Source organism: Leucopleurus acutus, assembly GCF_964270905.1.
Source record: "Leucopleurus acutus genome assembly, chromosome: 13".
NCBI classification, from domain to species: Eukaryota; Metazoa; Chordata; class Mammalia; order Artiodactyla; family Delphinidae; genus Leucopleurus; species Leucopleurus acutus.
Genome location: NC_139155.1, coordinates 58182489 through 58195265, shown reverse-complemented (window position 1 = coordinate 58195265; position 12777 = coordinate 58182489). Strand labels below are relative to the sequence as shown.

At 38.0% G+C, this 12777-nt stretch overlaps 1 protein-coding gene across 1 annotated transcript in view; it reads left to right on the top strand.

Annotated features, from left to right (window-relative positions):
- Positions 1–12777, top strand: part of L3MBTL4 (L3MBTL histone methyl-lysine binding protein 4) — a gene marked incomplete at both ends in the record, with an annotated part of 303064 nt that overhangs the window by 64284 nt on the left and 226003 nt on the right. Inside the window, 5 exons of the mRNA XM_082853718.1 lie at positions 5103–5207; positions 6254–6389; positions 8129–8220; positions 9708–9862; positions 10947–11023. Coding sequence (XP_082709844.1) covers positions 5103–5207; positions 6254–6389; positions 8129–8220; positions 9708–9862; positions 10947–11023 — 565 coding nt within the window. The remainder of the gene's footprint in view (positions 1–5102; positions 5208–6253; positions 6390–8128; positions 8221–9707; positions 9863–10946; positions 11024–12777) is intronic.

The following is a 12777-nucleotide window of genomic DNA, read 5'->3' as shown; positions in this document are numbered from 1 at the left end:
CTTCCCTAATATGGGAAAGGAAATAGTTAATCAAGTCCAGGAAGCACAGAGAGTCCCATAGAGGATAAATGCAAGGAGAAATACACCAAGACACATATTAATCAAACTGTCAAAAATTAAATACAAAGAAAACATATTAAAAGCAGCAAGGGAAAAACAACAAATAACACACAGGAAATCTCCATAAGATTAACAGCTGATTTTTCAGCAGAAAATCTGCAAGCCAGAAGGGAGTGGCAGGACATATTGAAAGTGATGAAGGAGAAAAACCTACAACCAAGATTACTGTTCCCAGCAAGGATCTCATTCACATTTGAAAGAGAAATTAAAAGCTTTACAGACAAGCAAAATCTAAGAGAATTCAGCACCACCAGACCAGCTTTACAACAAATTGTAAAGGAACTTCTCTAGGCAGGAAACACAAGAGAAGGAAAAGACCTACAATAATAAACCCAGAACAATTAAGAAAATGGTAATAGGAGCATACATATTGATAATTACCTTAAATATAAATGGTTTAAATGCTCCAACCAAAACACATAGACTGGCTGAATGGATACAAAAACAAGACCTGTATATATGCCATCTACAAGAGACCCACTTCAGACATAAGGACACATACAGACTGAAAGTGAGGGGATGGGAAAAGATATTCTATGCAAATGGAAATCAAAAGAAAGTTGGAGTATCAATTCTCATATCAGACAAAATAGACTTTAAAATAAAGACTATTACAAGAGACAAAGAAGGACACTACATAATGATCAAGCGATCAATCCAAGAAGAAGACACAACAATTGTAAATATTTATGCACCCAACATAGGAGCACCTCAATACATAAGGCAAATACTAACAGGCATAAAAGGGGAAATCGACAGTAACACAATCAGAGTAGGGGACGTTAACACCCCACTTTCACCAATAGACAGATCATCAAAAATGAAATAAGGAAACACAAGCTTTAAATAATACATTAAACAAGATGGACTTAATTGATATTTATAGGACATTCCATGTAAAAACAACAGAATACACATTCTTCTCAAGTGCTCACGGAACATTCTCCAGGATCATATCTTGAGTCACAAATCAAGCCTTGGTATATTTAAGAAAATTGAAATCATATCAAGTATCTTTTCTGACCACAACACTATGAGACTAGATATCAATTACAGGAAAAAAATCTGTAGGAAATACAAACACATGGAGGCTAAACAACACACTACTTAATAACCAAGAGATCACTGAAGAAATCAGAGGAAATCAAAAAATACCTAGAAACAAATGACAATGAAAACACAACGACCCAAAACCTATGGGATGAAGCAAAAGTAGTTCTAAGAGGGAAGTTTATAGCAATACAATCCTACCTTAAGAAACAAGAAACATCTCAAATAAACAACCTAACCTTACACCTAAAGCAATTAGAGAAAGAAAAGCAAAAAACCCCCAAAATTAGCAGAAGGAAAGAAATCATAAAGATCAGATTAGAAATAAATGAGAAAGGAATGAAGGAAACGATACCAAAGATCAATAAACCTAAAAGCTGGTTCTTTGAGAAGATAAACAAAATTGATAAACTATTAGCCAGACTTATCAAGAAAAAAAGGGAGAAGACTCAAATCAATAGAATTAGAAATGAAAAAGAAGTAACAACTGACACTGCAGAAATACAAAAGATCATGAGAGATTACTACAAGCAACTATATGCCAATAAAATGGACAACCCAGAAAAAATGGACAAATTCTTAGAAAAGCACAACCTTCCAAGATTGAACCAGGAAGAAATGGAAAATATGAACAGACCAATCACAAGCACTGAAATTGAGACTGTGATTAAAAATCTTCCAACAAACAAAAGCCCAGGACCAGATGGCTTTCACAGGAGAAAGAATTCTATCAAACATTTAGAGAAGAGCTAAAACCTGTCCTTCTCAAACTCTTCCACAATATAACAGAGGGAGGAACACTCCCAAACTCATTCTACGAGGCCAGCATCACCCTCATACCAAAACCAGACAAAGATGTCACAAAGAAAGAACACTACAGGCCAATATCACTGATGAACAAAGATGCAAAAATTCTCAACAAAGTACTAGCAAACAGAATCCAACAGCACATTAAAAGGATCATACACCATGATCAAGTGGGGTTTATCCCAGGAATGCAAGGATTCTTCAATATATGCAAGTCAATCAACATGATAAACCATATTAACAAATTTAAGGAGAAAAACCATATGATCATCTCGATAGATGCAGAAAAACCTTTTGACAAAATTCAACACCGATTTATGATAAAAACCCTCCAAAAAGTAGGCATAGAGTGAACTTCCCTCAACATAATAAAGGCCATATATGACAAACCCACAGCCAACATCGTTCTCAGTGGTAAAAAACTGAAAGCATTTCCTGTAAGATCAGGAACAAGACAAGGATGTCCACTCTTACCACTATTATTCAACATAGTTTTGGAAGTTTTAGCAACAGCAATCAGAAGAAAAACAAATAAAAGGAATCCAAATCGGAAAAGAAGAAGTAAAGCTGTCACTGTTTGCAGATGACATAATACTATACATAGAGAATCCTAAGATGCTACCAGAAAACTACTAGTGCTAATCAATGAATTTGGTAAAGTAGCAGGATACAAAATTAATGCACAGAAATCTCTTGTATCCCTATACACTAATGATGAAAAATCTGAAGGTGAAATTAAGAAAACACTCCTATTTACCATTGCAACAAAAAGAATAAAATATCTAGGAATAAACCTACCTAAGGAGACAAAAAAACTGTATGCAGAAAATTATAAGACACTGATGAAAGAAATTAAAGATGATACAAACAGATATACCATGTTCTTAGATTGGAAGAATCAACATTGTGAAAATGACTCTACTACCCAAAGCAATCTACAGATTCAATGCAATCCCTATCAAACTACCACTGGCATTTTTCACAGAACTAGAACAAAAAATTTCACAATTTGTATGGAAACACAAAAGACCCCGAATAGCCAAAGCAATCTTGAGAAAGAAAAACGGAGCTGGAGGAATCAGGCTCCCTGACTTCAGAGTATACTACAAAGCTACAGTAATCAAGACAGTATGGTACTGGCACAAAAACAGAAATATAGATCAATGGAACAGGATAGACAGCCCAGAGGTAAACCCACATACATATGGTCACCTTATCTTTGATAAAGGAGGCAAGAATGTGCAGTAGAGAAAAGACAGCCTCTTCAATAAGTGGTGCTGGGAAAACTGGACAGCTACATGTAAAAGAATGAAATTAGAACACTCCCTAACACCATACAGAAAAATAAACTCAAAATGGATTAAAGACCTAAATGTAAGTCCAGGCTCCATCAAACTCTTAGAGGAAAACATAGGCAGAACACTCTATGACATAAATCACAGCAAGATCCTTCTTGACCCACCTCCTAGAGAAATGGTAGTAAAAACAAAAATAAACAAAAAACTTAAAAGGTTTTGCACAGCAAAGGAAACCATAAACAAGATGAAAAGACAATGCTCAGAATGGGAGAAAATATTTGCAAATGAAGCAACTGACAAAGGATTAATCTCCAAAACATAGAAGCAACTCATGCAGCTCAATATCAAAAAAACCAACAGCCCAATCCCAAAATGGGCAGAAGACCTAAATAGACATTTCTCCAAAGAAGATATACAGACTGCCAACAAACACATGAAAGAATGCTCAATATCCGTAATCATTAGAGAAATGGAAATCAAAACTACAATGAGGTATCATCTCACACTGGTCAGCGTGGCCATCACCAAAAAATCTACAAAGAAATGCTGGAGAGGGTGTGGAGAAAAGGGAACCCTCTTGTACTGTTGGTGAGAATGTAAATTGATACAGCCACTATGGAGAACAGTACGGAGGTTTGTTAAAAAACTAAAAATAGAACTACCATACGACCTAGCAATCCCACTACTGAGCATATACCCTGAGAAAACCATAATTCAAAAAGAGTCATGTACCAAAATGTTCATTGCAGCTCTATTTACGATGGCCAGGACATGGAAGTAACCTAAGTGTCCATCAAGAGACGAATGAATAAAGAAGATGTAGCACATGTATACAGTGGAATATTACTCAGCCATATAAAGGAACGAAACTTGAGTTATTTGCAGTGAGGTGGATGGACCTAGAGACTGTCATACAGAGTGAAGTAAGTCAGAAAGAGAAAAACAAATACCATATGCTAACACATATATATGGAATCTAAAGAAGAAAAAAAAATGGTCAGAAGAACCTAGGGGCAAGACGGGAATAAAGATGCAGACCTACTAGAGAATGGACTTGAGGATACTGGGAGGCGGAAGGGTAAGCTGGGACAAAATGAGAAAGTGGCATGGACATATATACACTACCAAACGTAAAATGGATGGAGTGGGAAGCAGCCGCATAGCACAGGGAGATTAGCTCAGTACTTTGTGACCACCTAGAGGGGTGGGATAGGAGCGTGGGAGGGAGGGAGATGCAAGAGGAAAGAGATATGGGGACACATGTATATGTATAACTGATTCACTTTGTCATAAAGCAGAAACTAACAGACCATTGTAAAGCAATTATACTCCAATAAAGATGTTAAAATAACAGTAGGAGAATATTTATGTAACTTCAGTGTTGCAAGGGATTTCATAGGCTAGATGTGCCAACTGTACAGGAAATGGCTGATATATTTTATTACGTTAAAATAAAATTCTCCACGGTCATCAGAAACAATGTGAAAAGCCAAGTAAGTCACAGATTGGGAATAAGTAACCATTATAATCAACAAAGTATTGTGTCCAGAGTACAGGAAGAGCTCCTTCAGATCATTAAGGAAAAATGGGCAAAAGGAGTAGGTGGGGGGTTCACAGGACATAAAGTTTGGCAGATGAACTATTTCAAAGAACGTACAACCGATCAAGCCGTCTTTGAGGGCAAAATCTCCAAGAGCAGGCTTGTTTCTTTGGTTATATTATTGAGCTTCCAAACGTGTATGATTGTGTGCGTAGAGACACCAAGTGTTTTAATATCAAACTGTGAAGATATTTCAGTGATTAATATTATACCATGAAATTTCGTAGGACCAGTCCTTTCCGGAGCATGAAAATGGTTTTCAGGTTGGAATGAGATTAGAAGGCATTGACCCCCGTCATCCATCTGTGTTTTGTGTGCTTTCTGTAGCTGAGGTAAGAAATAGTGTTACTGTCTTGGACTAATTGCAGTGACAGGAGAGAATTTTCTAGAGAATGATGAATTTCAGTACTTTGTGTTATAAACAAATCCAAGTACATTATGGATTTATTTTATTCAGCGATGAGTGAAGTATGTTCTTTAATGAAATTTTTTCGTTGTCTGAAGATTAATTTTCTAAGTTTCTCATTACTAGTGGTAACTCTTGATTTAATTGGTAAATAGTTTTCACCTGCGGTTGATAAAAATCAGTGAATCCCACAATGTTGCTTTTGTCTGTTAAAAGAGACAATTATTCAAGTTTTATCTGAACTAATGAGAAATGTATATGAAAAAATCCATGCTTATGAATTATATATTTATATAAATACATGAATTTTATGAAAATTATATAGGGTGAGGAGCCATTGATAAAGTAAATGGCTTATATAATATTTACTAAACATTTTATGTTATTAAATTGATAAAAGACCTCCGTATTTCAAATAACATCAAACATAGAAAACACTATTCACTTAATTTACTGAATGATTATAGTTATTGAACTTGTATAGCATGTCTAGGAGATGTGTTTCACAGACTGTTTTTCTTTGTTGAGTATGCTGGGTCCATATGTTAGGTTAAGTAAGGTCATACCCATTTTGGTTTTTGCTGTGTACTTCAGGTTACACTGTTTTGGGGTATGAATCCAAGCCAGACAGCAGGAGATGGGGTTTCTGAAAGGAATATTTGCTAGGTATTGAATGAACAAATAAACAAACTTGTCGATTAATGGTTATGTAAATTGACCTCAGATTCCTAGACTGAGTAAAAGGATAGTTTTTTTGCAGAAAAATTTTTGATACTTGAAAGATAGTGTCTAGTTTGTCAGCATTTGTCTTATCCAGATTCATCTATGAATTTGTTCTTTAAGACATTTGGATGTAAGGATTGGTTCATATATATTGATGGTGTTGACAGAATAAATGAATATTTTGTTAATTTTGTGTACACTTCAAATGCAGGACTCTTAATGAACGATTGTAAACATTCCATTTTGCAGGTGTGTGGTTACCGTCTCAGACTTCATTTTGACGGTTATTTAAGCTGCTATGATTTTTGGACTAATGCTGGTTCCCCTGACATTCATCCAGTAGGGTGGTGTGAAAAGACCAAACATGAATTACACATCCCTAAGGGTAAGTCAGGAGGAAAAGACAGTCAGCTTTTTAAGGAAATACTAACAAGAGAGCCTGGTGTGAATTGATTTTCAAAATGAAAGTTTGATCCACAAAAAGCAGTAAGACTACAAGGATATCACTGTTAGAAATAAATAAATGTCTTTAAAGAAAAACATCCAAGACCGTTTAGGTCAAATACTCTGAGGTGCATAGGGCAGAAGTAAAATCTCATGAGAGCATTTTATCTTACATAAAGTCTATTAAACTTTATAAGGAATGAAGAAACTAATGTTTAAATTACAGTTGAAATAAAATATTTCACTTAATCAGTGATGCTGTACAGTGAGGAAACTTGATTCACTGTATATCATTTGTTTCAAGCAGAAATCATGGAACGCAGGGAACTATGAAAGTGAAAAATTCACTGTTTTCTTTCGATGGGAATTAAAAATCTCATCTTTGTCTTTTGTTATGTGGGAGAGGAACTGGGTCTGGCAGACATGACTGAAACCTTTCTTACCTGCTGTCTGCTAGTGAGGTGAGAATTCATAGGTTGAGATGCCAGTGGGCCTGTTTCCTTGACCAGCAAATTTGTACATAAGGTCTCCTGCTTGGGTGTTAGACTCCTGGCTGACCGTGGCAACTTCTGGAGTCACTGTATAGTCATTTTACTCTTAGGAAGCAGCTCAGGGTGTCCTCTGGGATCCACCCCTGAGGCTGGCAGCAGGATCCCCTGAGATTGCTGGGTTTCAGGGAGGTTGGAACAGGCCCCAGGCTCATTCACCCCGTGGGTGGTAGGTGTTCGTGGAGCCTTTCTTGTGTGCAGGCCCTGGAGACAGAGCAGTGAATAAAGGAAACCGTCTCCGTTTTTATGGGGCTTTCATTCCAGAGGGGAGAAGGAGGATAAACAGAGAGAAAGGTGTGTGTCTAGCGGCGACAGGCGTGGAGCGCTGAGTGGGGTCCCAGGGCTGCCCTTGCAATAAGTAAGGTGAAGACAGGCCTGGGGTGTGACATCTGACAGATGCCTGGACGGATGCACGACAGAGACAGCCAGCTGGCTCCCTGGGGAGGAGCACGTGTCAGAGCCCAGCAGTGGGTGTGGCGCAGACCAGTAATCACAGGAGCGCTGGAGAGGCAAGGGCCAGGAGGGAGGAGATAAGTGAGAGGTGTCGCCGCGGCCTTGAAGGCCAGTGCAAGGAGTTTGACGTCTGTTCTGTGACACTCAATCTGAGTATTTCCTGAGCCTGGTTATTTGGGCCAGCCCCACACGAACTGCTTTGGGGCACATGGACGGGAGGGTCAGGCATTTTATTGGGAAGCCTGTAAAGACAAGGGCAGAAAGCTGGAACTGCCACGTGGCCTGGGGGACGGTTCTGTCGCCCCTGCAGTGTCTGGCTCCCCCGGGGCTGCTTACCGTCAGGCCCACGCTGGCCTCGGGGACGTGACTGCTTCAGGAGGCCTGAGGGACGCAGGAGATGAGACTCCTGTCAGGCCACCAGGGTACTGATTCCATATTCGAATGAGTTTTAAACTTTGTAGGGAATGACATGCATGGTGGGAAATCAAACTCAACAGTTTGGAATTCCATACATTAAAACAACACTGAAACAGTTTAGAGATTTTAATATAAATCTTTTGTGTCTGCTAAAGGACGTTGAATTTATGGCAGAAAACTGAATAAGAATAGTACTGATACATTTATTATGCACATGGTTACATCTTGTGGGCATTTTGAATAATCCGTACTTTTTTTTTAGGTTATAGAAAAGATAAATTTGTTTGGATGGATTACTTGAAGGCCTGCAACTTGCAAAATGCTCCCAAGAAATTATTCAGAAACAGAAATTCTGTAAGTATTTTCTTCCATAGTATAAATCAGAGTTTTACTACAACTTAAATTTCTTAAAATTCACTGTGTATTCTGTTCTATTTTAATCTTTTAAGAATCCTTAGCTTCCTATGACTTTTCTCACTAGATTTGTCAGTTTCCTATGGGCATATTTATTTTTCTTTTAAACATACAATTAAATAATTAGATGGAGAGAGTAGAAACATTTACATGTAAAGCTGGCTAAAATTTAAAATGCCTTTTAGAAGGTGTTTCTTTTTGCTTCTAGTGAGTTAGTCATTTAAATTTAGTTTGATGTTTTGAGACCTGCTGATATGCCAGGTGGACTTTGACTGTACCTGGTCCAGTTGTATTTATGTGTAATGAAAAAGAGGGTGACGGTTCATATAGATTCGAAGGGTGTGTGAGGATTTGGGTGGAGCACACTCACCCTCTGTGTCCCAGCAGCCTAACAGGTGTTCAGGAGAGAAGGAGAAAAATCGCAGCCCCGCGTCCTCTGGGCCCCAGGTGAGGCCACACACCGCGCGGAGGGTCGGGAAGCCTGGAGCCAGGGAGGCCCCACCACCTGCTGGCTGTGTCCCCTGAGGACAGTCCCCACCCCCCGCCCCCTTCCCCAGGCTTCAGTGTCCTGCTCTTGAATCAGTGTTCTACAACTGTTCAACATGTTTCATAGACTCGTATCAAGGAAGAGAGTTAGAGAAATGTGAAAATGCTTTAAGAAAAGTAATGTGCTAAAGGAAACCAAAAATGAGGGTCCAGTATAGATAGTAAAGAAGTAGGGAAAAAAACCCTCTTCTAGTCCCTGGATATTGTGTGTATATTTTCTAAATCCCAGGCCTGGCTAATCAGAGCTACAGGAAAAATGGGGCTTTATCATTGTCATGTTATTATAAATCATAGCCCTTAGTATTTTTAATACTAAAAAATATGTGCAGGTACTAAAAAAAGCATTTGTTTTTTTTTTTCAACTATGATTTATTTATGGATAAGCGCATGTATTCCTTAAATGTTGAGAAAGCCACTAATTTCAACACTTGATCAAAGTATAAGTGGTAATTTTAGTGCTAAAGAGCATATCTTTAAAACTTTTCCAAATAGTGGTATTTGGAAATATACCACCCATCTAAAGCCTACGGGGACCAGAGAAAATTATTTGATATTACTGTATTCAGTAAACAGTGTATTTTAAAATTAATACAGATTATTCTATGAACTGAAGAGGTAAAATGATGATGAAAGGGGAAATAAAACCTACCTGCACAACAAAAGAGAAAAGCACAGAGTAAAAGCTCATTTCCTGGGATTGCTTTTTTATGAATGTACACTTGGTAACAGTCTGTTGGAATATTTTTACTGGCTGGCTTCATTCTGCAGTTTAAGTGTTGATACCCTGTAGACTCTTCTGATGCTAAACATGACAGAAGTTTTGACAGTGGCTCAGTCCTGTTTGGTGTCCTGTTTCTCTTTGTGCCTCTTCCCCATGTTAGAATGGGCCAGTGCCTAAGGAATTTCAGGTCGGAATGAAGTTGGAGGCTGTCGACAGGAAGAACCCTTCCTTGGTATGTGTGGCAACTGTAGCAGATATTGTTGGAGATCGCTTGCTAGTGCATTTTGACGATTGGGATGATAGTTACGACTACTGGTGAGACACCAATCTGTGTTGTATTTTTGTGTGTTCGTGTTTGCCGTTAAGAATTTATGTTCATTCCATGACTGTCACTGTTCTTGCTGTTCTTATAGTAATGAACATGAGGAACCTAGCGGCTGGCTTGTCACTACCTTCTTTTCCTCGTGAACTGTTGAATTAAAGAACCGAAAAAGTTTTTTTTTCATCTCTGAGAGGTTGCCTAATGAGGCCTCATCTGAAATAATGTGACCAGTTCAGGGCAGTCCACTATATTGTGTCTAGTTTGTAAGGGAAGCATTTCTGTAAAGAGGAAGTTAAGAACTTGCAGTATTATTTTTTCCTGAAAAATGTTGGACTCAGACTGTCATATTTTTAAAAGGGAAGATTCAGGGAGAATGGAGTGAATTATTTGAAAGCCTGTGAACAGAGAAAATGTATGCTCACGATGCCATTAAACTAACATTGCATGAGTTAAAAGGATTTTCTGGGTGAAAACCTGAAATATGGAAGAGGGCACGGCAAAAATAATTTTTGTGGCATTTCTTAAGAGCGTATCCTGAATAATTGACAAGTCCCCGCCTGAGGCTGTGATTCTTCATGTGCACAGTGGGAGGAGGGGGGCTGTTTTCTTCTTTGAACTAAGAAGAAGAGCATGGATTAATTGCTGTATGTGTCTTAGGTAGTATAGTCTGGGTTCCTGAAAAGGAGAGGGAGGAAATTGTAGGCATGTGGAGTCTGGTCCATCTTATTAAAATTTGGACTGGCCTATTAATATTTTCCCTTGCTGCTAGCAAGAAGTGGTAGAAGGGGTTTATTAAAATGTTCACTCTCTGGAGAGATCACTGGCAGTTCAGGTCCTAGTCAAACACTTTTTAAAGAAATACTTTTAAATTTCAAGAAGGTTATGTAAAAGAGAAGTTTGGCCACTCAGCTTACAAAATAGAGAACTAAAATTACTTCTGTTTCTCTTAGGCTATAAAATATTTTAGCTATGCCGTAGTATTTTCCATGTCATCTCTTAATATCTAGAATGAACATTACTCTTGGATTCTTTCGCTGGTGTTAATATGGGATCTAAAATAGAATCCTGTTTTTGCAGGTGTGACGTCAATAGTCCTTATGTTCAGCCAGTTGGTTGGTGTCAGGAGCATGGAAGAACTCTGATAGCACCCCAAGGTGAGTGGACTGGCTGGGTTCTCTTTGAAGTCATCTCTGTGTGAGTGGCAATGCCCATTCTTATTTTTGTTTATGGAAACCACATTTCAATACAAAGTGTATGATAAAAATATCGTGCAAGATTCTGTGGACCATCACGGGACCCAGATGTCTGAAATCTGCACATCCTTCCCCATAATGCAAATGGACTGTGTTTATAAAGACATATTAGGCAGCCATTTTAAAAAAGTGCTATTTTTTTATCCAACGAAATGAGTGCAATCACTGTGAACTGACTTTTAAAACTAGCTATTTCCACCTATGTAATTTAACTTATTACCAATGTTAATTCATTAATTGACCATTAGGTTATTAAATATACTTAACTTTGGAGTTAAGTGTAAGAAATGTAGAAACCTAAGAAGTGAGAATTAATAATGAGGGCCTAGACTTGCCAGACCCCTTCACCAAGCCAACTTAGTGGCTCAGCTAAACACTGACATAGGGACTTTCTTGTTATTTATCTGTTTTCTCATTACAGAAATGGAATATCTCTCCATTTATTTAGTTCTTTGATTTATTTCAGTGACATTTTGTGGTTTTTCTCATATAGATCTTACATAAATTTTGCCAGATTTTATAACTATTCTGTTATTTTGAGTGCTAATGTATATGGTATTGTGTTTTTAATTTCAAATTTCACTTGTTCATTGCTGGTATATAGGAAAGCAGTTGAATTTTATATGTTAACCTTGTATCCTGCAACCTTGTTATAATCACTTATTGGTTCTTGGAGTTTTTTTGTTGATGCTTTTAGATATTCTACACCTCTGTGAACAAAGTTATATTTCTTTCTTCCCAGTCAATATATCGTTTATTTCCTTTTCTTGTCTTATTGCATTAGCTAATATTTACCATGCTGTTTTTTGTTTTTGTTTTTGTTTTTTGCGGTACGCGGGCCTCTCACTGTCGCGCCCCCTCCCGCTGCGGAGCACAGGCTCCGGACGTGCAGGCCCAGCGGCCATGGCTCACAGGCCCAGCCGCTCCGTGGCACGTGGGATCCTCCCGGACCGGGGCACGAACCCGTGTCCCCTGCATTGGCAGGCGGACCCTCAACCACTGTGCCACCAGGGAAGCCCCCTACCATACTGTTTTGACCACTGTAGCTTTTTAGTCTGTTTTGAAATCTGGAAATGTGAACCCTCCAACTTTGTTCTTCTTTTTCAAGATTGCTTTGGCTGTTTGCGGCCCCTTGCAGTTCTTTATGAATTTGAGGATTGGCTTTTCCATTTCTGGAGAAATGACTATTGGGATTTTGGTAAGGGTTATGTTCAATGTAGACTGCTTTAGGGAGTGTTGCCATCTTAACAGTATTAAGTTTTCTAATCCATGAACATGGGATGTCTTTTCACTTACTTAGACCTTCTTTCATTTCTGTCAGGAGTATTTTTCAGTTTTGGGTGTACAGGTCTTTTACCTCCTTGGTTAACTTTATTGGTATTTTATTCTTTTGGATGCTGTTGTAAATGGAATTGTTTTATTTATTTATTTTTGGAATTTTTTTTATTTCTGGCATAAAGAAACACAAATGATTTCACAGTCTGCAATTTTGCTGAATTTGTTTATTAGCTCTAGTAGGGTTTTTTGTGTGGATGCTATGGGATTTTTTCATATAGAATTGTGTAGTCTATCAAAATAGTAAAGTTCCAAAAAATTCATATTTCTAATTTGAATGCCTTTAATTTTGTGTCTTGCCTAATTATGCTAGCTAGGAC